Genomic DNA, 24,550 nt, shown 5'->3' with positions numbered 1-24,550 from the left:
CATAGGGAAGAAGTAAAGGGAAAAGTAATTGTGGGGGTTTGTTATAGGCCACCCAACCAAAGGGAGGAGGTGGAGCTGGAATTTATATCACTGTTGGGTAAAGTGGCAAAGCTGGGATCAGTCATCATATTAGGGGACTTCAATTATCCCGACACTGACTGGGAAGAGGGGACTACACACTCACAAAAGGCCCGTCTCTTCATGGAAACCTTACAGGACAACTACATGTCTCAGTTGGGGGATTCTCCTACTAGAGATAATGCAGTGCTGGATCTATTGATCACTAATGACCCAGACCTAATCTCGGAGGTAGGAGTTCAGGACAACCTGGGCTCTAGTGTTCACAGGATGATCACATTTAATAACAATATAACAAGGCAAGAGGGGAACATAAGAACCCTAAACTTCAGAAGGGCAAACTTTCCCAAATTGTGCTCAATGATGGAAAGGGGACCATCAGGGTTTCCTGGGACCAAACCCTAGGAACACTGACCATGGAGGAAAAATGGGAATACTTTAGGAACATATTAAACAAATGCGTCTCGCAGTGCATTCCTATGGGAAATAAATTTAGAAGAGACAAAGCCAAACCTGGGTGGCTAAAATGTAATGTTAAAAAACTTATTAGGGAAAAAAAAATGGCCTTCAAGAAATATAAATCAGAGGGCACATTATCGGCTTTCCAGCAATACAAGGGGGCAAATAAGAAAAGTAAATACGAAATCAAAATGGCTAAAATCAACTTCGAGAGACAAATAGCGGAGGATAGTAAAAAGAACCCTAAGAAATTCTTTAAATATATCAACAGCAAAAAAACAAGGGCCGAGCATGTTGCACACATAATTAACAATAAGGGGAGGATGGTTACAGAGGACACTGAAAAGGCAACCATGCTTAATGCTTTTTTCTCCTCAGTCTTTTCCCAGGAAAAGGAGGGGTACACTGACCATGACTGTATGGTTAGCAGTAATTCCCAGGACTTGCCGCTATGGCTAACAAAGGGTGAAATCAGGGAAAGGCTGGATAAAATTAACACAAATAAATCACTCAAAGAACTTAGTAAAACTTTATCTAGACCACTGTTCCTGATCTTTGCTGACAGTATTATGACAGGAAATGTACCGGGGGATTGGAGGGAAGCTAACGTGATACCAATATTCAAAAAGGGGCAGAGGCATAGCCCCAGAAATTATAGGCCGGTCAGTCTGACATTAATAGTATGTAAACATCTGGAGGGGATGATAAGGGACTATATCGTAGAGTTTGCTAGAGACAACAACATCATCAGCAGTAATCAGAATGGGTTTACTAAAGGGCGTTCTTGTCACACCAATCTCTTAACATTCTACGAGGAGGTGAGCTGTGAGCTTGATAGGGGGAGACCAGTGGATGTGGTGTACCTGGATTTCGCTAAGGCGTTTGATACATTTCCCCACAAGCGCTTAATTTATAAAATAAGGTCTGAAGGCATCGACCACAAGGTTTTCTCATGGATACAGAACTGGCTAAAAGGGCGTGTACAAAGGGTGGTAACAAATAGCGCATACTCAGACTGGTCTGGGGTGGTAAGTGGGGTCCCCCAAGGCTCAGTCCTGGGACCGACCCTGTTCAATTTATTCATAAACAGCATTGAGGACAGGATCAGTAGTTCTATATCAGTTTTTGCAGATGACACACAATTGGGCAGGGCAATAACTGCACAGCATGAGGCAGATATCCTACAGAATGACCTGAACAAAATAACAGAGTGGGCAACTACATGGCAAATGAGGTTTAATGTGGAGAAGTGTAAGGTTTTGCACTTGGGGACTAAAAACATAAAAGCACAATACACTTTAGGGGGGGAACCTTTGGGGGAATCAAAAATGGAGAAAGATCTGGGAGTCTTGGTAGAGGATAGACTAAGCAATAGCATGCAATGTCAAGTGGCAGCTGCCAAAGCCGGCAGAATATTAGCATGCATAAAGAAAGGGATGTATTCCAGAGATAAAACTATAATCCTACCACTTTATAAAACTCTGGTCCGACCGCATCTGGAGTATTCTGTCCAGTTCTGGTCGCCAGTCCTCAGGAGGGATGTGTTGGAGCTGGAGAGAGTCCAGAGAAGGTCAACTAAACTAATTAGGGAATTGGAAGACTTTAATTATGAAGAGCGTCTACAATCGCTTAATTTATTCTCCCTTGAGAAGAGACGCCTGAGAGGAGACATGATAGCAATTTATAAATACCTCAATGGTGATTTCAGCATAGAAAAAAAGCTATTCAGTCGCAAGGATTGCATGTGGACTCGAGGACATACAATGCGATTAGAGGAGAAGCGTTTTGACCTCAGGCATCGCAGGGGGTTCTTTACTGTTAGGGCTACAAGAGTGTGGAATTCTCTACCACAAGAGGTCGTTTCTGCGGAAGTATGGCTACTTTCAAAAGACTCTTGGACGTACATCTCAAGGGTCAGAACATTAAGGGGTATGAGAGATGATTACGGCCACGCGCGCCTACACAGGTTGAACTGGATGGACTATTGTCTTTATTCAACCTCAACTACTATGTAAGACTATGAGTGGTAGTGTAGATACGAACTGCAGCACGAGTGGCAAAAATTAGATATTGGCTGGAAAGAGCACAATACTATGTCAAACAGGAAGTGCAAAGGCATGGCTTAGATATGAAGTTCATGTGAGGAGCAAAGAGTTCAAGGTTCAGCAAAACAAGGGCACAAGACAGGATTGTCCAATGAATCAGACAGGGTGCAATCTAGCATATCAGGTGGCTAAGCAAGAAGAGATATCACCTGATACTGCAGAGGTTCCAAGTTCAGATCCAGGTTCTGACATACCTATGCAGTTAGTTAGCTATTCAATTATTTGCCTTCTATTCCCTAGTACCAGCACAGCGTTATTCAGTACAAACCCATCAAAGTACCTCAGTGTAAGCAAAATTTTTCTCTCAAGTTTGTGGTATCAATGAGTGAGGAGTGTCATTCTATCCTAGCTAGTCATTAGTCAATGGACCCTAATTGGGTGGGGGGTATTCTGTTGATAATGACACCTCACTTAAATAAAACTAAAAGCAAATGAGCAAGTTTATCAATAGCCCTATGCAACTTATTTTCATCCCACATTTTTCAAGAGAGACTGTGATTTCTGAATAATCGTCTAATGGCATTCTATGTTAGTTGATGTTTCCCCTGCAGTAATGGTTTTGCAGTGTTGTGTTTGCTCAGTGGGTTAGGACCTTGAAGTAGCTCATTTTGACATCAATGCACTGAAAAGAAGGTCTGAAATATCCTCACTAAGCTAAGAGAAACGACTATCAGCAAACAACTTATTAAGCCGAACACTGAAGCACCAGACCATATATTCCACATGGTATAAATATATGGCTGTGATTATTTTGCTTGTGTTCTACTTAAGTTGAAAAATGAGGGTTATACAAGGTAGATCGGATAGAAAAATTTACTTGCTGTATTCCATAACAGAGCATGTATTGTGGTTATTTCTTGAAACACAAAATTGTCATCCAGTATCTAAAATTAAGTTATGTTAGCTACCGTCTCCATATAATTCTGTTATGCCTCTTTTTGTTCTCCTCCCTGGGATAGCATGAAGGCGCCAGAACACTAAACTCTGCTTATACACCAATACTACACTTCACACACAATCCTCCTTTCAAACAATGCATTTCTTTATTATACTTGTGTTTCCAGAGGGGCTGCACATTACATTTCAGTTATTTCTAGCCTACCCCTATTAATCTGAATATACTCTTGCTACTATTAGGCCTTGTTTTCATGGGGCATACTACGATGCACTCCCATGTGAGGGCCATGCACTCACACCCGCAGGGATGTCAAATTGGGAATAGTTATGTGCACCCCCCAAAGGGTAAACATGGCCCTTGCATAGGTGTAGTACACTCTGTGTGAACAAAGGTTAAAGCTGGCCATACATGGAACAAAATTCAGCTGGTTCAGCAAGGACTAGCTGTATTCAATCCATGTATGGGCACCCTGATTGTACAGAACTTATCACAGTACAACCACCCTGTATATTTTTTTCTGAACAGTTAGTGTCACCGGCTATAGCTAGCAACACTGATTACTGTGTTCTGACAGTGAGGAAGGCTCCCTCCGCCGTGAAAACACAATAGCACAGCAGGAGCGATTCCCCTATCCTCCTTGAATGTGAGGATGGGGGATCAGCACTTTTTTTTTTTTGTTCAACCTTTGCTTTGGGGCGGGGGCGGGGGGGGGGGGCAAGGGCCTCTTCCCCACAACCCTGACCAGTGGTTGTGGGGGTCTGCTGACAGCTGATGAGCCATCTTTTGTTAAGGACGCGACAGCTGGCTTGCCGGCCCGCTACTAAACAACCACCTATTCACTTGTTGTTAAGGACGCCGGCGACCGCCCTGCACCGGTGGTTATCAGCTGTTTAGGAGCATTTAGAAGTTTTCAGCGTTTTCTTTTTTTTTTTGCCAGCAAATCACTCCATAATACGTTAAAAAAAAAAAAAATACAAAAAACTTTTTTTAATGCTTCTAATTGCTGAAGCTGAAAAAAGGCCACTAGACTAAACTAGTAAGCATGAACACATAGGATAACACTATTTGTTTCTAGAATGCTCAAAAGCTGCTGCCAGGAACTTTTTTTTAAGCTAGTGTGCATGGAGCCTTAGGCTCTGTGCTTACTGTAAAGCTACAAAAAATGCCAGAAAAATGCTGGATGAAAAAAGCTCATAATAGCGTTTTTGTGCCAGCTTTCAGCAGCATTTTAACAGCAGTTAGGAGTGTTCAGCGTTTGTTCCCACCTGCAAATCCTTTCCAAAAACACGAAAAAAAAAATATATTTGTTTTCAGTTCCTAGAAGCTGAAGTTTTTAAAACGCTTCTAGACTAAAATAATGTGCATTGACACATAGGATAACACTATTTGCTTCTAGAAGCAGAAAAAAAGGTCAAAAGCTGCTGCTAGTAGCGTTTTTTTAACCACTTGCCGCACGTATAACTTACTTATAAAGTGGCAAGGTGGCACTGCTGCATCGGATCACATACCTAGTACGTGACCCGACACTTCCGGGTCTGAAACGCATACGCACTGCCTGCAACCCGCTCCCGTTGTGATTATACACATGGGAAGCTGATCTGTGGGTACCGCAGACTCAATGTCCACCGGCACCCGCTGATCATTCAGCACAGAAGCAGAATAGTGATCTGCTTATGTAAACAAGGCAGATGGCCATTCTGTCAGTAGGGGAGACATGGATCCTGTGTTCCTGCAAAGCAAGGACAAGGATCCATGTTTCCCCCTAGTAAAAGCACCTCCCACAGTACACAAACACACTAGCTAAGCACACAGTTAACCCTTTGATCGCCCCTGATGTTTAACCCCTTCCCAGCCAGTGCCATAAGCACAGTGACAGTGCATATTTTTATTACTGATCACTCTATTAATGTCACTGGTCTCCAGAAAGTGTCAGGAATGTCAGTTAGTGTCTGACGGTCCACGGCAATATCGCAGTCCCGCTATAGGCCGCTGTTTGCCACCATTACTAGTAAAAAAAAAGATGTTAAAAAAAACTAAAAATGACACCTAGTTTGTAGACGCTATAACTTTTGCGCAAACCAATATACGCTTACTGGGATTTTTTTTACCAAAAATATGTGACAATATATATATATATTGGCCTAAATTTATGAAGAAATTAGATTTTTTCAGTGTTTTTATTGGATACTTTTTATAGCAGAAAGTAAAAAATATTGTTTTTTTTTTGTTTTTTGTTTTTTCAAAATTGTCTTTTTTTTGTTTATGGCGCAAAAAACAAAAAAAAAACTGCAGAGGTGATCAAACACCACCAAAAGAAAGCTCTATTTGTGGGGAAAAAAGGACATACATTTTATTTGGGTACATCATCGCAGGACCGCACAATTGTCAGTTAAAGTAATGCAGTGCCATATCGCAAACAATGGCCTTGTCATGAAGGGGGGTAAATCTTTTGGAGCTGAAGTGGTTAAGCTAGTGTGCATGGAGCCCTTAATCTCAGTCATTCAGTGTGGATGTTGTTTCACAGGGGTGGATTTACTAAATGCAAATAGACTGTGCTCTTTGCAAGAGTAGTTCCACTCATTTTCCCAAGAGCTTATTAAATGTGGTAAAGTTGTGCTGCTTTCCATCATCCAATCATGTGCAAGCAAAAATGCTGTTCTTTTTTGATTTTCCTTACACCAAATTGGGTATTCTTTACAAAGTGAAGCTTTACCTCATTTACTAAGCTGTGGGGAAAATGAGTACAATTGCACTTGCAATGTGCTCAGTCTATTCACCTTAAAGAGGTTGTAAACCTCCAAAAAAAGAAAAAAACTGAAAGACAAAGGCATAATGAGCTAGTATGCATCGCATACTAGCTCATTATAAACTACTTATCTTAGAACAAAGCCCCCGCAGTGCTTCCCGCTCACTGCTGACACAGCCGATATGTTCACCCATCTTCCTTCTGGGTTAGAGTCCTCCAGCCATCTGATTGGCCAGAGCCGCAATGACGTCACTACCACGCATGCCTGTGGGGCTGCCGTGCCGTTCCTTCAGAGCTCATGTGCCAGTGATGTCACTGGCTGCATGCAAAGTAAATATCTCCTAAACGGTACATGTTTCGGAGATATTTACAGTACCTATAGGTAAGCCTTAATATAGGCTTACCTATAGGTACAAGTTACAGAGGAAGCTTTACTTCCTCTTTAAGGCTCCATTTACACCTAGGCATTTTGAATTGTGGCTGGAATCGCTGCGATTCTGCATGCGATTGCAAATTTCAGCAAACCACACAACGCTTTTGTGATGCCATTACTTCTTAATGGCACCCCAATCTCGGTGCAATTTTACCACGATTGTTGTGCGACACATTGCACTGCAATCACGGCAAAATCGCAATGCACAAAGCTTGTCTCTCAAAAAAGGAGCAGGAAATTCTTTTGGGTGATAGCGTCGCACGTTGCGATTGCAGCGTAAGTTATCATGCAACAGTCACAACATGTGATCTGGGTCCTATTAAGAAGTAATGACATTGCAAATGTATGCTGCGTTTTGCCGGGTTTTGGAATTGCAGGCAGAATCGTGGCGATTCCGCCCATGATTCAAACTGCCTAAGTGTGGATGGAGCCTTAGTAAATCCACTAAGCCACTGAAGGGAGGACCAATACATCTGCATGTGACATAATCAGAAAATAGGGTACATTAAGCAAGAAAACATTTGAAAATAACAAATAAATAGGTGGTATTTCACTCCCTATAGATTATCTAAGATGAATCCTTCCCTTTCTCCACTGTGCTGGAGAGAATGTGGTAGAGTGGGCACCTTACAGCACGTCCTATGGGATTGCCCCTCCCTCACAAGCTTTTGGAAAGCAATTTTCCAATGTATGGCATCCATCACTGGAATCTTATCTCCTCCCAAACCAGAGTTGGCATTATTGAATCTAAACATTGAACTATACCCATTGACATATAGACAAATGATTGTGCATCTCCTTTCGGCTGCCAGAACTTTGATACTACGTAAGTAGAAAACCACCGACACCCCAAATATTTCCGAGGCAATTACCCTAGTTAATGAGAACTATAAACTAGAGAAAGCTTTATCCTTCAATGCATTAACCCATCACAAATTTCAAAAAGCTTGGTCGGAATGGCCCTATTTAACACCTGATACTAGAAGCTTATAATGGAACCTTTTATCTAGATTAGTTCTACTCATTCTGATCCTGGGGATGATGGGGGGTGTCGACGACTCACGGCTTGGTGACATTGTTCCCCTAGGGGTTCTGAGTCGGGTTGGTTCGACGCCTCTTCTCTCCTTCCGTCATCGGAATACTCTATGTTAATCTTTACATGCATGATGTCAAAATACTCTTGTACGAAGTTTATAACTATTGTTTGAACACTGTATCATCCACTTTTGGATAATGTTCTACCTTGTTGTTATCATTTTCTTATATCGCATTCTTGATGTGATTTTCTGTTTTTTTTTTCTTTCATTTGTATTTGAAACTCAATAAAAATGTATTGATTGAAAAAGAAAATAACAAATAAATTACTTTAAGCCAAGCTTGAAAATAAAATGTTTACCCAGTACTAAAGTATTGTAGTTTCCCTTTTCCATTGCACTGATCTTTATTTTTCCAGCATTATACAATTTATGCACTTTTTTTTGTCTCCAATAGGTGCGTGTGTAATATAGACTGCAGTGGACATAATTTTAATCCAGTCTGTGCCTCTGATGGAAACTCCTACTCCAACCCATGTATGGTTCGAGAGGCATCGTGCCTGAAACAAGAACAGATTGATGTCAAACACCTTGGAAGCTGTACAGGTAGACTTGCCTCTCTTAAGTTCAGATTGAAGTGTTGGGCCTAAACCAGTTCCAGATGTATAGATCAGTGTCCTGTAACCTAAGTATTATGTTTTTTACAGAATGGGTCCTGCATGCACAGGTTAGGTTTCATACTGATTAAAACATCCTGCAACTGTTCAGAACAATAGAATGTTAGCAGATGGAGAGCTTTTTTTTTTTTTTTTTTTTTTTTTTATATTTTTGTATAATGAAAAGTTTTTGACAAAATATAATAAATCCTTGTATATAAACTATAAGAGAACAGTGTCATCATACGCAGCTTAGAAAGTAAAATTCCATGTTTACATGTTCTGTGATACAGGCAGCACAGTGGCTAAGTGGTTAGCACTTCTACCTGGCAACAATAGGGTCATCAAATTGAATCCCAACCATAGCACTACCTGCATGGAGTTTGCATGTACCCCCTGTGTCGGCATGAGTTTCCACCCACGCTCCAAAGACATGCTGGTAGCCTAATTGGCTCCTGTCTAAACTGGCCCTAGTATGTGTATGTATGAATGTGGGCTAGGGACTTTAGATTTTAAGCTCTTTGAGGTTAGGGACTGATGAATAGTACTATGAAAGTACTTTGTATACAGTTATATATATATATATATATATAGCGCTGGGTAGAGTTCACAAAAGCTACTTTTTATTCAGATTTTTTTTTGTGCATATTCTTTTTAAGTAATGCTAAAAAAGTAAAATGTCAACAGGAGCATTAGCAGCTTTAGCCAAGTGAGCGCACTGTATAATGCAATCATAATATGTACTTCTTGGAAAGGAAACACAGAGAAAGCATATTAAATCTAAAAAGCATCACATTTTTAAGGAAAAAAATATCCCGTTTACGAATAATTTTAAACCCAGGGGTGTCATTTTTGTGAGTTGTGATCCATTCAGGACACTATCTGATTTGATAGGCCATGGTACTTCTTGTGAAAATGATCAGATTGAGCAAGTATTCTATCATTTTTAAAAAAAAATTGTAACCACTTTCGGATCACGCACCACATATATACTGCGGCAGGGTGGCCCGGCTGCGCATAATCATGTATAGGTACGCGATTTTGTGCAGGGGTTCTCGAGGGAGCGCACACTGTGATTAGAGCCAATCTCCCGCTGTGATTAGACACAGCAGTAGCCAATCTCCAGGTCTGGCGGCCACGATGGCTGCCGGCCACCCGCGATCATGCAGGAGAATGACAGAACGGCGATCTGCCTATGTAAACAAGGCAGACCGCTGTTCTGTCACAGAGGAAGAGTTAGGTCTTGTGTTTCAGCTAAGCTGAAATAAAGATCTCTATTTTCCTCTAGCACATCTATCCCCCACAAAGTTAGAAAGCACTCCCTAGGAGCACACTTAACCCCTTGATCACCACCCTTTTCCTGACAGTGTCATTTATACAGTAACAGTGAATTTTATTTTAGCACTGATCACTGTATTGGTGTCACTGGTCCCCAAAAAGTGTCACTTAGTGTCAGATTTATCAGCCGCAATGTCGCAATTCTACTAAAAATCACTGATCGCCATCATTACAAGTAAAAACAATAAAAAAACAATAAAAATGCCATAAATCTATCTCATAGTTTGTAGATGCTATGATTTTTGCACAAACCAATAAAAATGCACTTAAGATTCTTTTTTAACCAAAAATATGTAGCAGAATACATATTGCCCTTAATTCATGAAAAAATTTGATTTTATTGAGAATGATTTATAGCAGAAAGTAAAAAATATTGTGCTTTTTTTCAAAATTGACAGTGTTTTTTTATAGCGCAAAAAATAAAAACCACAGAGGTGATCAAATACACCAAAAGAAAGCTCTATTTGTGGGAAATAAAATACATCAATTTTATTTGGGTAAAGCGTCGCACGACCGTGCAAATGTCAGTTAAAACAGCGCAGTGCCGAATCACAAAAAATGGCCTGGTCATTAAGGGGGTAAAACCTTCCGGAGCTAAAGTGGTTAAATCAGTGAATGATTGATTAAAAAAGTAATACCAGTCCATGCTTTTTCTTTTGAGTCTTTCATCCAGTCATGTGTCACATTGGATCCAAGCTCAGTTAGATCTTTATGCTTAATCCTTAACATTAAAATACACATAAGAAATAAAATAATGTTTGCAAAATGCTATTCCTCTCATTCCCCCAGAGACAGAACATGTGTAATTTCAGCTGCTGAAGTGAGAAGTAGCAATTTTCAAACCTTTGTAGTATTCTGAGTGTGCACGCAGTGTCGTTGAGCTTTTTTACTACATCTGCTTATATTAAATTTCCAGACAATTTAACATTCTAATTTGATAGATCACAAAGGGGTTTCTTGGTATGACCGGCACTTACACTTCTGTTCTTTGTTCAGCAACTGATGACACAATTCCAGCTGGAAAGAAAGATGATGGCTTACAGTACCGCCCGGAGGTGAAAGGTATTGGCTAATTTTCTCAATTGACATATACCACAATTGATCTAGCTGTAGCTTATACTGTATCTGCTTTCTGCATCCATAGATAACACAAATGACAAAAGAGGGGATAAACAGATAAACATGACATGGTATCCTTAACTCACAAGTGGAGAGTATAGGGGTACCATGTAATGTTAGCTGTATATCCCCTTTTTTTCCCTTGGGGTTATCCATTAAATCAGTTTATGATTATAATAAAAAAGATGATTTTAAAGGATAAGTTCACCTTTGGTAACATGTTACATGTTACACCCGTGTTTAGGCCTCATGCACACTGGACATTCTTTCTTCTTCTCCTAGGGGCATTTGGCTTTTTTATGCCCCTAAATGCCCCTATATGTTAGCCTGTGTGTCCATGCACACATAGACATTTAGAGGCAGAAAAGCAGGAGCAGCAGATTTTTGGCAGAAAAAACGCTTGACGCACATAAACAAGCCTAAGCGCCAAGCACACTTAGCACTTGAGCGTTAATTAATTTCAATGGCCAGCATAAATTATTATTCTGGCCAATAAAATTAACACCCAAGTGCCTGATGTGGCTAAAGCCTTACAGGCTTTTATGACTGTCAAGCATTTTCCCTTCCAAAACTCTGCTGCCAGGAGGAAATGAGTATTGGTAATTATTAAGCGATCTTAGAATCGTGAAACGCGTTTACCTGTACTGTGTCTATGTGAAGCAATGTTTGTATTATATCCTACGGGGGATTAAACATTCCATTCTTCAATTTTCTCTGGTCACATTTTCTTTGAACAATAGGAAAGGAGTATATGCCAGTTAGCAAAACGTCCTGTGTGCATGAGGCCTAAGGGTGTAACACTTAACATGTTACCAAATAGCACTCGCCTGCACTCTCTCAATCCCCCCTTGTGACAGCGGTCGGGAGATCCTCTCTCTGCACCCATTTTTATAATTCAAAAACAGCGCAGCCATGCAAGGCTCCTCCCACGCAACCATGTCATTCATTCACAGTTTTCTGTGAATGAATGAATGAACTACAAGTACTGTCTGCCATTGCTGCAGATAGCTTGTAGTTCTCAATGAGCTGCAAGGATGCTGGTGAGGCTCTCGTACTTTAATAATTCTTCCTGCAGTTAAGTAACTCTCTGTCCATATGGGAGGTACAAGCAAAAAGCTGATAGAGAGTCTGCAGAATCCTGGCATTGCATCTGCAATCTGCTGATCATGGGTGCAATGCTTTACAGGCTCCAATTTAGATAAAAATGTGCATTTACTTTTTTTAATAAATGCATTAAGATGTGAATTAATTTTATTTTTTTACAAAAGGTGAACTTAGCCTTTAATGTTGTGTAGTTAATACCTGAAAAGTTCAATGGTCCTCTTGAGTTCTGTAGTGTCAATTAAAACTTAAGGGATGTGGTGAAATCTTCCACACTTTCTGCATGTTCCTTCCAGATGATTGCAGTTGTTTGTAAAATCATAGTATACTTGGTACTCACTAAATCACACCGAGCTATAAAAAAACTATGGTAGTCCACTAAAATCCCCATGTAAATCAAAATATCCTTGTTCATATTTTTATTGATGAAAAAGAGAGACAGGATACAGCGAACATGTCACATTTAAGACTGTGTATGGTAAATAGCGGAGTACAATCAATCATAAAAGAAATATGATTGGGAGCAACTATACAACAGTGAAGTGTAATAACACGACCACGTCAAAGACAATGGGTTTGATTTATTAAAACTGGAGAGTGCAAAATCTGGTGCAGCTCTGCATTGGAACCAATCAGCTTCCATGTTTTTGTGTCAAACCTAACTGAACAAGCTGAAATTAGAAGCTACCATAAAGGCTACAATGCACAGCTGTACCAGGTTATTCAATCTCAGTTTTTTGTAAATGAACCCCAATGTCACTTCAACTCGTTATACAATAGGAGCCCATATCATAGAGTAAACTTTTGTAGTAACTATAAACATAACTAGCAAGTGACACAAACATAGCGAAGTCTGGCAATAGGATAAGGGAAAATATTTTCGCTGGATCCCCCAGACCAAGAAGGGCTGGAAGGGCAGGTTACAATGGGGTTGAGGTCTAATAGGGGATGTGCAAAGGCTTTGGTAAACAAAAATGTATGAGAAAACATGTGGAAGACTGTAGGAGACATACAGTAGGAGGGGAGCATAGATAGAAGATAGAGAAGTAACAAAAGGAGGATAGAGGATAAAGGACTCTGAAGATAGTAGAAAAGCGGAGAGGATGCTACCCCGGGAAAAGCTGAGTCTTCTCTGAGGTACTGCTGGAGTTTTATGGTCTACATGCATATGGTCAACTATGGAAGTAGCAGTTTGCTATCAAAGTTAGAGGGTAAATAGTTCTATTTCAAGGGGCTCCAAAGTTTCTCAGATTTTGGCCACTCTATCTAATAAAACGGCTTCTATTTTGGCGTAGATCATAGCTTGTGTGATCCTATTTTGGACTGCCAAGACAAAAAGAGTGGAGGTTTTTCAGGCTCTCACCGTTGTTTGTTTGGCTGCTGTAGTAACTTGAAGGAATAGTTTGAATTGTTGTTAGGTTATGGCCAGTGGATCATAGCTTGTGTGATCTTATTTTGGGCTGCCAAGACACAGAGAGTGGAGGTTTTTCAGCCTCTCGCAGTTGCTTGTTTGGCTGCTGTAGTAACTTGAAGAAATAGTTTGAATTGTCGTTAGGTTATGGCCAGTGGTTTCACATTCAGGAGTGCCACAGTGGGGTCTGGTTCCATGTAAGTGTCAACAAGTTTAGAGAGGATGCCAAATATGTCTGACCCAAAGGCTTGCACCACTAGGCATTCCAATCAAATATGAAAGAGGGTGCCTGTAGACTTACAGCGGCAAAAAGAGTGGGAAGGGTATTGTAGTAAGAATTTAGAGATCCTGCCAGGGACCAAATACCACCTAGTGAGGACTTTGTAGTTCATTTATAAGACAACATTATTTTGTAAGGATGATTTTGTGGCTTCCCCAATGTGGGTCTAGTCTACGGGGTCTAGGGTGAGTCTGAGGTCTCTCTCCTATTAAGCAACATAGGAGGGAGGGGGAGGTTGGCATTTGCGGGCTCTAACAGCTGTCTATAAATGTCCAAAATAAGGCCTCTCCTATGAGGAATAGATTTGCTTTATCAGCTACAAAGTATCACAATCCAATGACAATATCGTATGGCAAAAGGATAACTGTACTGAAAGATATTATTTGTTCACAAATAATAAGTAGATGTATGTCATTAACTTTATTATGTGTGGTTGCTCAGGAAGTATGCTATTCGCTTTTTTTTCTAGATTTAATGGGGAATAACGTTTGTGTATCCACCAGAATTTATGCACAGAGACAATGATGTCTTGAGTAAATGGCCATGCCTTGTGTGCCAAATTAGGTAGTTTGACTGGTGTGCCAATTTCTAAAAAGTGTTGTGTCTTTTGCCCCCAAATTACCAAAAGTACACCAGATGTAAACTGGTGTACAAAAATGAGAAGTTGAGGGATTCATGTGATAATAGGCACTCATGTTTGTAAAAGTGTACTGTGTTGTGTAAGAGTTTTCTATTGTCAGATGTCCATGATTTTCTCTTTTCTCAAAAATTCCTGTATTCTTTGAGTGCATTTATATCTTTAAAAAACTGAAAAAAGACCCTACACTTGTATATGTGTAAAATATATTGACAGCAGCACTCTAATAATTTGAATACAAAATAAAAAATATGAAAACATAAATAGGTGTGCTATCTCTTTAAACTAAGTGAAATGTGTTCAAACCAAAAAAAAAAAAAAAGAAAATAATAATATTGCATCATAACATAAAGCTCAATTATATAAATAACACACAATGTGCAAAAACAGGTAAGTAATCATCACAATTTGTAAATAACTCATGCAATTAATTTGGTTGGAAGACCCAAGCTCCATACTGAATTTACACTGCTCATAAAAAATTAAAGGAACACCTTTTAATCAGAGTACAGCATCAAGTCAATTAAACTCCTGAGATATTGATCTGGTCAGTTAAGTAGCGGAGTGGGTTGTTAATCAGTTTCATCTGCTTTGGTGTTATTAAAATAACAACAAGTGCACTAGATTGGAAAAAATGAGACAACCCCCAAAACAGGAATGGTTTTACAGGTGGACGCCACTAAAATAAAATTTCCCTACTCATTTCGTTTGACTGTTTTTTACTAGTTTTGCTTTTGGCTAGGGTCAGTGTCACTACTGATAGCATAAGGTGATACCTGAACCCTATAGAGGTTGCAGAGGCAGTCCAACTCCTCCAGGATGGCACATAAATACATGCCATTGCCAGAAGGTTTGCTGTGTCTCCCAGCACAGTCCCAGGAGCATGGACGGGATTCCAGAAGACAGGCAGTTACTCTAGGAGAGCTGGACAGGGCTGTAGAAGGCCCTTAACCCATCAGCAGGACAGGTATCTGCTCCTATGTGCAAGGAGGAACAGGATGAGCACTGCCAGAGCTCTACAAAATTACCTCTGGGCAGGCCACTGGTGTGAATGTCTCTGACCAAACAATCAGAAACAGACTTCGTGAGGGTGGCCTGAGGCCCACCGTCCTCTAGTGGGTCCTTTGCTCACTGTCCAGGACCGTGGAGCTTGATTGGCATTTGCCATTGAACACCAGAATTGGAAGGTCCGCCACTGGTGTTCAATGGCAAATGCCAATCAAGCTCCACGGTCCTAGACAGTGAGCAAAGGACCCACTAGAGGACGGTGGGCCTCAGGCCACCCTCACGAAGTCTGTTTCTGATTGTTTGGTCAGAGACATTCACACCAGTGGCCTGCCCAGAGGTAATTTTGTAGAGCTCTGGCAGTGCTCATCCTGTTCCTCCTTGCACATAGGAGCAGATACCTGTCCTGCTGATGGGTTAAGGGCCTTCTACAGCCCTGTCCAGCTCTCCTAGAGTAACTGCCTGTCTTCTGGAATCCCGTCCATGCTCCTGGGACTGTGCTGGGAGACACAGCAAACCTTCTGGCAATGGCATGTATTTATGTGCCATCCTGGAGGAGTTGGACTGCCTCTGCAACCTCTATAGGGTTCAGGCATCACCTTATGCTATCAGTAGTGACACTGACCCTAGCCAAAAGCAAAACTAGTAAAAAAACAGTCAAACGAAATGGACAGGGAAATTTTATTTTAGTGGCGTCCACCTGTAAAACCATTCCTGTTTTGGGGGTTGTCTCATTTTTTCCAATCTAGTGCACCTGTTGTTATTTTTTTTCACAGATGAGAGCAGGTTCACCCTGAGTACATGTGACACACATAAAAGGGTCTGGAGAAGCTGTGGAGAACGTTATGCTGCCTGTAACATTGTTCAGTATGACCGGTTTGGTGGTGAGTCAGTGATGGTCTGGGGAAGCATATACATGAAGGGACGCACAGACCTTTACAGGCTAGACAATGGCACCCTGACTGCCATTAGGAATCGGGATAAAATCCTTGGACCCATTGTCAAACCCTACGCTGGTGCAGTGGGTCCTGGGTTCCTCCTGGTGCATGACAAAGCCCAGCCTTATGTGGCGAGAGTAGGCAGCCAGTTCCTGGATGATGAAGGAATTGATACCATTGAATGGCCTCCACACTCGCCTGACCTAAATCCAATAGAACACTTCTAGGACGTTATGTTTCAGTCCATCCGACGTCGCCAGGATGCACTTCAGTCTCTTTAGGAGCTCAATGATGCCATTGGTCCAGATCTAGGAGGAAATACCCCAAGACACCATCTGTCGTCTCATTAGGAGCATGCCCTGAACTTGTCAGGCATGCATACAAGCACGTGGGGGCCATACAAATTACTGAGAACCATTTTGAGTTGCTGCAATGAAATTTCAGCAAAATGGACTAGCCTGCCTGCTGCATCATTTTTCCACTTTGATTTTTGGGGGTGTCTTTGAGTTCAGCCCTCTTTAGGTTGATAATCTTATTTACCATTAAACAATGTGGCATTCTTTCATTCCCAAAATATTACCCAGTCCATATCAGTATAGATATCCAGCATGATATTTTTCCCCATTGAGATCTGATGTGTTTTCAAAGTGTTCCTTTATTTTTTTTGAGCAGTGTATATGATCTCAAAACGAGATCAACCGCACCTAGTTGACACACACATATAACATGAAAGGAACAATAGATCCCATAGCTTAGCATTTTTAAAAACAAGGTTCAGTTTATTATGTAAAAACACACATGATTGACCAGTGCACAAGAGAGCCAGCACAGCCACAAGTCACGATGGTGTGCAGGGCCTGGTATGTGACGTCATCACGCGCGTTGATGTGATTGCAGCTGTGCTGGCTCCCTTGTACATGTGCTGATCTATCATCCTTTTATATGAGTGGTTTTGTTTCAAAAAATGTAACCTTTTTTTAAAAGAATACTACACTATGGGATCTATTCCTTTGTTTCTTTCATGTCCATTGTGAATTTACTTAGGATCACTGCGTAATCGGGATCCTGGAGTCTGTTATAGCTGTGTGTCAGCTAGGTGCAGTTGATCTCATTTGGAGATCATATATATCTGGTAAAGATCTTGTAAACTCTGGTGGGATGACTTTGGATCAAGCTTTTGTTTGCTGTGTGGGCACTCTCCATTTGTCACAAGATCTTCTAACAAAGTGGATTGCAAGATTTATTTACCAATTGCGACTTTCACTTATCTGTTTTTGCTTATTGTGTGTTATTTATGTATGAAGCTTTATGTTATGATATGATTATAATTGTTTTTTTTTTTTAGTTTTTTAAATTGCACTTAATGTAAAGGGATAGCGCACCTATTTATGTTTCTATATTTATATCTCTAACCTTAATTTGGTCAGTATTGTAAATGTTGACAAATGTTCGCAAGATTTAGTACCAACTATTTACTGTATTTTTGTCCACAAATAGCATGTATGTCTTCCTTCGTGACAAAATGCTATTTACGTGCCACATTTTGTCCCAAAAACAAATATTTGGTGCAAGATATTTATTTGTGATTACTACCTTCCACCCAAACTATTTCTACATTTCTATGCTGCATATTTCCCTATGGGACAAATTAACAATCTTCTTACACTAGGTTTATTAATTTGACTTAGCTTTCGTGGGGATATATTCAGTTTAGAAACCGGACCACGTTTCTATACGTGACAGTATTTAATTCTCCCCAGTATGTTCTCCTAAGTGTAAGTCACCTGCAGCTGATAACTCAAAGAAACTGACATATCAGGCTCTCTGGAATGAAGAGGCTTTCTTAAAAAAATGTTTTTTGCTAGAGTAAGTTTGCCCTACTAAAAGAAGAGTTCCTGTTCTTTTTTTTTTTTTTTTTTATAAATGTATTTATTGTTTTCAAAAAGAGAGCATACAAATATATTTCACACAATAAAAAAACATCTATTTTCAGTGATGTAACTTTTCCCCCTATTGACCCCCCCCCTATCTATACTAGTTGTCTGTCTCTTTTTCTCCACTCCATTTGGTATATTCTCTCGTTGTCTTAAACTCCTTCCAGTTTTCCCATGTATCATTCCATTCCTCTATATCATCTCCTTCCCAATCTCTCAGGTATCCCAATGTTCTTATTCTCTCGACTCTTTGTACCCAGTCTCCCGTGGTCGGGGCCTCTTCCTTTTGCCAAAATAATTAATTAATTAATCCTTTGCCTGCATTCATCAGGTGGGGTATTAATGTTGGTTTATATTGCCTAACGGAATTTTTAATACCGTGGAATAGACAATACCAAGGATCTTCCGGGATTTCTATTTTCGTGATTTTTTTAATTAAGACCAGGATTTATGGTGGGATTGCCCAAAAATCAAAAAGTATTATAAGAGTTCCTGTTCTGATAGAGACTGCTATGGAACAGAGAGACTTACCTGTTAAAACGGTTATCAAGAGCAAGACTGCCCTGTTGGAAAGAGGTTGTTATTGTAAGTTATTGTCCTGTTGGAGAGAGTCCAAATTCTGAAAGATTGTTCTTTTGGAGTGACTTCTACCCTGGAGAAAAACTATTCAGTTACAGAATGCCTGATTAACTCATTGATGGTGTAATGGGCAACATTACAACAACTGGGAAACAATAGTTGCATCTTGCAAGCAGCGCTGCATATAAAACCTCCAATTCTCTCCAGCAGTGCAGTAATGTTTTCTTATCTCTGGTCTGAAATTGGAAGCATATCAATGTGATACCAATTTGTCATTAAAATCAAATGTGCTTATGTTTCTTATTATTATAGATTCCAGTGATCAGAGGGAAGATGACTACATGGGCAATTACATGCCATGTTCTGAAAATTATGTTGGATACTGTGTACATGGAACATGTGAATTCAGTTATTCAACCCAGAAAGTATCATGTCGGTAAGTTACACTTACAAATAATATTATTACTTAACTTAACACAAATTTGGGAAGTTTTTGGGCATCTATATAATACAATGAATACCTTTTACAAGGCTTTTATTCTGCCAGAAGGTGGAAGTACTCAGTGCCAATACCTCCCGGAAATGCCCCCCAGCCTGGTTAGCTCTGTGAGAGTTAATGCTCAGTAGAAAGCCAGCTAATGGGAGGCAAACAGCAGCTGTGCAGAGTGAGCTATCGCCAGATATGAACACAGGGGACGTGCAGCTCAGAGCGAGTCGGTCCAAGTACAAGTAGGAAAGTGTTACCTGCAGTACAGCTTTATGGGATTGTCAGCCCCCCCCCCCCCTTGTCACTTAGAAAGAATTGCTACCAGGAGCCGATGAAGTCACCAGTAGTAACAGGAATAAAAACAACAGTAAGAAGCCACAGGAAGAAGCCAGTGAAACTCTAAAAGCTACTCACTTTCAAAAGGAAGGCATTCTATGAGGCTTACAGCAACAGTCCAGTACAGCGGGGTAAGAAGGGACTTAGGCCCTAAGTTGAATTGGCTATACTATGTCTGCATGATGTGAATGCGCTTGCTATACTGGCTTCTAGGTATTACTTGTTACAGGACTACATTGACAGTGTTTTGTGGCTTCCTTGCATTTGATAGGGATTGATGGTGTGGCTTTGGGCTGGATCACAAAGGCTACTAGTAGTCACTGTGACTTAAAGTATAACTAAAGGCAAAACTTTTTTTTTTTTTTTTTATAGTTTTAGATGGAGTTGAGAGGGATTAGAACATCTGTCAGTTTTTATTGCTGTCTGTGCCCCCGTTAACCAGTGCCCGACCACTCTAAAGCAGTTTTACCAGAGGCGGCTCGCTCCCGCTGTGATTTTACACAGTGGGAGCCGATCAGCGGGTTCTTGCGGACTCGATGTCTGCCGGCACCCCCCAACCGTTTGGTACAAAGGCAGAATGACAGTCTGCCTATGTAAACAAGGCAGATTGCCGTTCTGTCAGTACAGAAGGCATGGATCCTGTGTCTCTGCAAAGCAGGGACACCAATCCATGTCTTCCCCTAGTCAAAGCACCTCCCACACTACACTAAAACATTAGCTAGGCACACAGTTTACCCTTTGATCGCTCCTGATGTTAACCCCTTACCAGCCAGTGTCATTAGTACAGTGACAGTGCAATTTGTTAACACTGATCACTGTATTAGTGTCACTGGTTCCCAAAAAAGTGTCAGTTAGTGTCCGATTTGTCAGCCGCAATATTGCAGTCCTGCTATTTGTCACTGATCGCCGCCATTACTAGTAAAAAAACAATACTAATAAAAATTCCATAAATATATCCCATAGTTAGTAGACACTATAACTGTTGCGCAAACCAATGATATACGCTTATTGGGATTTTTTATACCAAAAATATGTAGAAAAATACATATTTGCCTAAATTGATGAAGGAATTAGATTTTTAACATTTTTTTATTGGATATGTTTTATAGCAGAATGTAAAAAATAGATTTACCCTCTCAATTTGTCCTGTTTACCATTACCTTTTTAAGTGAAAGTAAAGAAAATCCTAAATGTTGGGTTGTCCCCAGAAAAGCAATAGAGGGGAAATCTCCCAATAGTGACACTAGTTCTGGTGAACTCGGGGGGTCCCCAAGGGATTCCCCTGATATGTAGGGATTTCCTCTCACTTCCTGTTTGTCTGTGGGACAGGAAGCGAAAGAAAATCTCTGAAATTGGGCACAGATGGCCCTATACTCTATCGAAAATGTAATCAAGTTTTGCCTACAGTTCTACTTTAAGGGTTGGACTATTTTATTGATTGCTTATTTGTTTCCAACATATTCACCAATTACTCACCTGTAGTCTAGGTTTCATCAGGAATGCCCTTTTTTACCTCTGTATTGTTACGTGATCACTGCTTTTTTAGCAGCTCTCTATTATCTTAAACCGCAAGCCCGTATTTATTCTTGGTTAACCTCCCTGACGGTATTCCCGAGTGTGGCTCGGGGTTAATTTTCAGTACCAAATGCGGTAACCCCGAGCCACACTCGGGATTACCCTGCAATGTTACTCACCTTCCCTGCGCTCCCCCGCCATCCTCCCCGCTGTCCTCACTGTCTCTCCCGCTCTGTGCACGGCCGATTGCCTGCACTTGGCTTCCGGTTCCCTTCCCTGTGAGCGTTGCGACGCAGGGGGGTGGAACCGGCGGCAAATTCAAAAGCGTAAATACACAAATGACATGATACAAAGCTGTGATCCTAACGGATTACACTGTATCATGCCATTTCAACAAAGGAATGCACCTGGATACTCTTCTAGTGCTTTGTGCCTGGAAAATTTTGAACGACCATGGCGTCCAAAAAGTGTTTTTTTTTTTTTGCGCACTTTTGGACAAACTGGAAAACAGCAACAGCGAAACTGAGTTACTTGAAGAACTGAGTGATAGCGATTCGTGGGAAAATTTGTCATCAGGTACGGAAAGTGATGTCAGCGACGATTCTGATGTCTCTTTCTGGCACATAGCTTGTGGAATTTGGGAAGTATATCAAATGATTCTTCAGAATTTCCAACGGAGCTATGTGCCAGAAACAGACATTACAATCGTCGCTGTCGTCACTTTCCGTACCTATCGGTCAGTTCTTCAAGTAACTCAGTTTCGCTGTCGCTGTTTTCCAGTTAGTCTAAAAGAACGCTTTTTAGACGCCATGGTCGTTCTCAATTTTCCAGGCACAAAAACTGGAAAAGCACAGGCAGGGCACTGGAAAAGTCACCACGCAATCCTGTGGTGAAATGGCATGATACAGTGTAATCCGATCCGATCACAACTTTGTATCATGTCATTTAGTGTATTTACATTTTTGAAATTGCTGCCGGTTCCACCCCCCTGTGTCGCAACGCTCGCAGGGAAGGGAACCGGAAGACAGGTGCCGGCATCGGCCGAGCACACAGCAGAAGGACAGCGGGAGGACGGCGGGGGATCGCAGGGGAAGGTGAGTTTTAAAATGTAAAACAACAGATTTCCGTGCAAAACAATGTACCGCTTTCAGCACAGAAATCTGGACATAAACATACCGCCAGGGAGGTTAATCTGTCTTTTGCATGGCAAACTGCTGTATTGTGAAAGATCCACACAAGTGTTGTGGATGCAGGGAACTCCTCCGCTGTGCTATTTTATTCTGACAGCAGGAACTTCCCCCCATCAGAATACAATAATCGAATGCTGGTTTTCCAGCAGGACTGTTTAACAGAAGCCAGTCCAATGCTCAACTTCTGTTGAACAGAGCGGGGTACACAGAGATTGAAATTTCAGCAGGAACCAGACAAATCTTAATTTCAATACATGTTTAGGCTACTCCAATGGTCGCAAGCACATTTTTTGTTAATGTGCTTTCAAAGCACCTTCCAAATACTAATAGGTATCTAAAAACAGCATCAAATTTGTATGTAAAGTACATGCATACATTTATAAGTGCTTTCACCAATCCTTTTGAAAGTTAATTGAAAATGACATTGTCAGTAAAAACAAAACTTAATTTAAAAATTCATCATCTCCTTAAATATATCACAAACCTATTATAACTTCTTCCTAAATAGATGACACCTTTGGCTAAAACGTACATTTGTAATTTCATTTTTCGTCTGTTAGCTTGCAACATTCATGCATGCGACACTTTATAACCCTCATCAGTGTTGTGTGCATTCATTTCATCATACTCTTCTAATTATAGCGGAATTAGAAGAATGATTCTGATTGTGCTGACATTACTGTCCATAAAAAACTGCAAGCCAGAATATTTGCCACAGGCACTCTTCCCTTTAACATCTCTCTACAAAAGTGGAATGTATTTGGCTTTAACCAGAAATGGATGTCAGTTACGGCCCCAGACCCTCAGACCACTTAAACTATATGTAGTCCTAATTACTAAAGTCATTTTTAATGTTTACCTGTAGCTGTCACTTAATAATACCTGGTGCCATGAATGGCCTTGTTTAGTCTCCCAGTTGTCCTCTTACCTTGTAACCCTGTCACATAGACTCCCAATGGGGACTACAATGGGTTATGCTGACACACATTGCACATGCTTGTTCTGCTTCACCCTGAGATATGATAGGCAACAGTTAGTAGATTATGTGAATGTAGATATTACATGACTGCAAAAAGAATACAGAAGTTTAGCAGAACTGAGAGACAGTGATTTTATCAAAAGAAAATGTTGTTTATACAAAGTGCTTTAGCAAACTAAACGTCAATTCATTAGCGTTTACATCTACTTTATTAATACCCTTTTTACCATACTGTTAATTTATTTTACATTTACCAGAATGCTAAAAGAGTGAAATACAAATTGTGATGATGAAGTGAAGGCAGTCTACCTGTAGAATTTGAGACTTGCACAGCTTTTCACAAATATAGTTTAGTTTTAAATCCATGAATAGTCCAATGCTGCAGCTGTCTGTAATTTTTAGGGATTTGGTTATTAGTCTGCATGCACCATTATGAAGATTTATAATCAAGATAATAAAAATATGAAAATGGGGAATTTAATAGTGGCACAGAGCTGAAACAAGTGTTGTTTTACTAAAGACCAATACACTGTGCACTTTGCAAAGTGCAGTTACACTCTGGAAGAGCAGTTGCTTCAGAGATTAGTAAATGAGCAGAAGCTTTGCTGACTTCCATCGTCCAATCATGTGCAGGCAAAAATGCAATTGTTTTTATTTTCCTTGCACGTTAATGAGTACTCTTTGCAAAGTGAAGCTTTGCCTCATTTACTAAGCTCTGGATACAGTATATATATACGTGATCCTGCACTTCCTGGTAATGGGCGCGAATGCGCACTGCAGGCGGCTCGCTTCTGCTGTGATTTTACATAGCGGGACCTGATCAGCTGGTACCATGGAATCGATGTCTGCTGGCACCCGCTAATCATCCTGCCGACAGACAGAATGGCAGTCTGTCTACGGAAACAAGGCAGATTGCTGTTCTGACACGGGGAAGGCATGGATCCTGTGTCTCTGCAAAGGAGGGACAAGGATCCAGGTCTTCCTCCTCCCGCAAAATAGTAAAACATAGGCTAGGCACACAGTTAACCCTTTGATCACCCCTGATGTTAACCCCTTCCCAGCCAGTGTCATTATTACAGTGACAGTGCATATTTTTTTTAACACTGATCACTGTATTAGTGTCACTTGTCCATAAAAAAGTGTCAGTTAGGTGTCCGAATGTCCATCACAATATCGCAGTCCCACTAAAGTCGGTGATTGACGCCATTACTACTAAATAAATAAATAAAAAATGAATACAAATATCCCATAGTTTGTAGACACTATAACTTTTACGCAAACCAATCAATATA

General features: G+C 40.6%; 1 protein-coding gene across 1 annotated transcript in view; it reads left to right on the top strand.

Annotated features, from left to right (window-relative positions):
• TMEFF1 (transmembrane protein with EGF like and two follistatin like domains 1) overlaps window positions 1–24,550 on the top strand; it is a 311,438-nt gene that overhangs the window by 256,280 nt on the left and 30,608 nt on the right. The window contains exons 6-8 of the mRNA XM_082258289.1: window positions 8,211–8,359; window positions 10,744–10,809; window positions 19,064–19,187. Of these exons, the coding sequence (XP_082114415.1) occupies window positions 8,211–8,359; window positions 10,744–10,809; window positions 19,064–19,187 (339 nt within the window). The remainder of the gene's footprint in view (window positions 1–8,210; window positions 8,360–10,743; window positions 10,810–19,063; window positions 19,188–24,550) is intronic.

The sequence above is a fragment of the Pelophylax lessonae genome (assembly GCF_965119305.1).
Source record: "Pelophylax lessonae genome assembly, chromosome: 5".
NCBI classification, from domain to species: domain Eukaryota; kingdom Metazoa; phylum Chordata; class Amphibia; order Anura; family Ranidae; genus Pelophylax; species Pelophylax lessonae.
The sequence above is the reverse complement of the archived record's forward strand: the minus strand, read 5'-3'. Positions and strand labels throughout refer to the sequence as shown.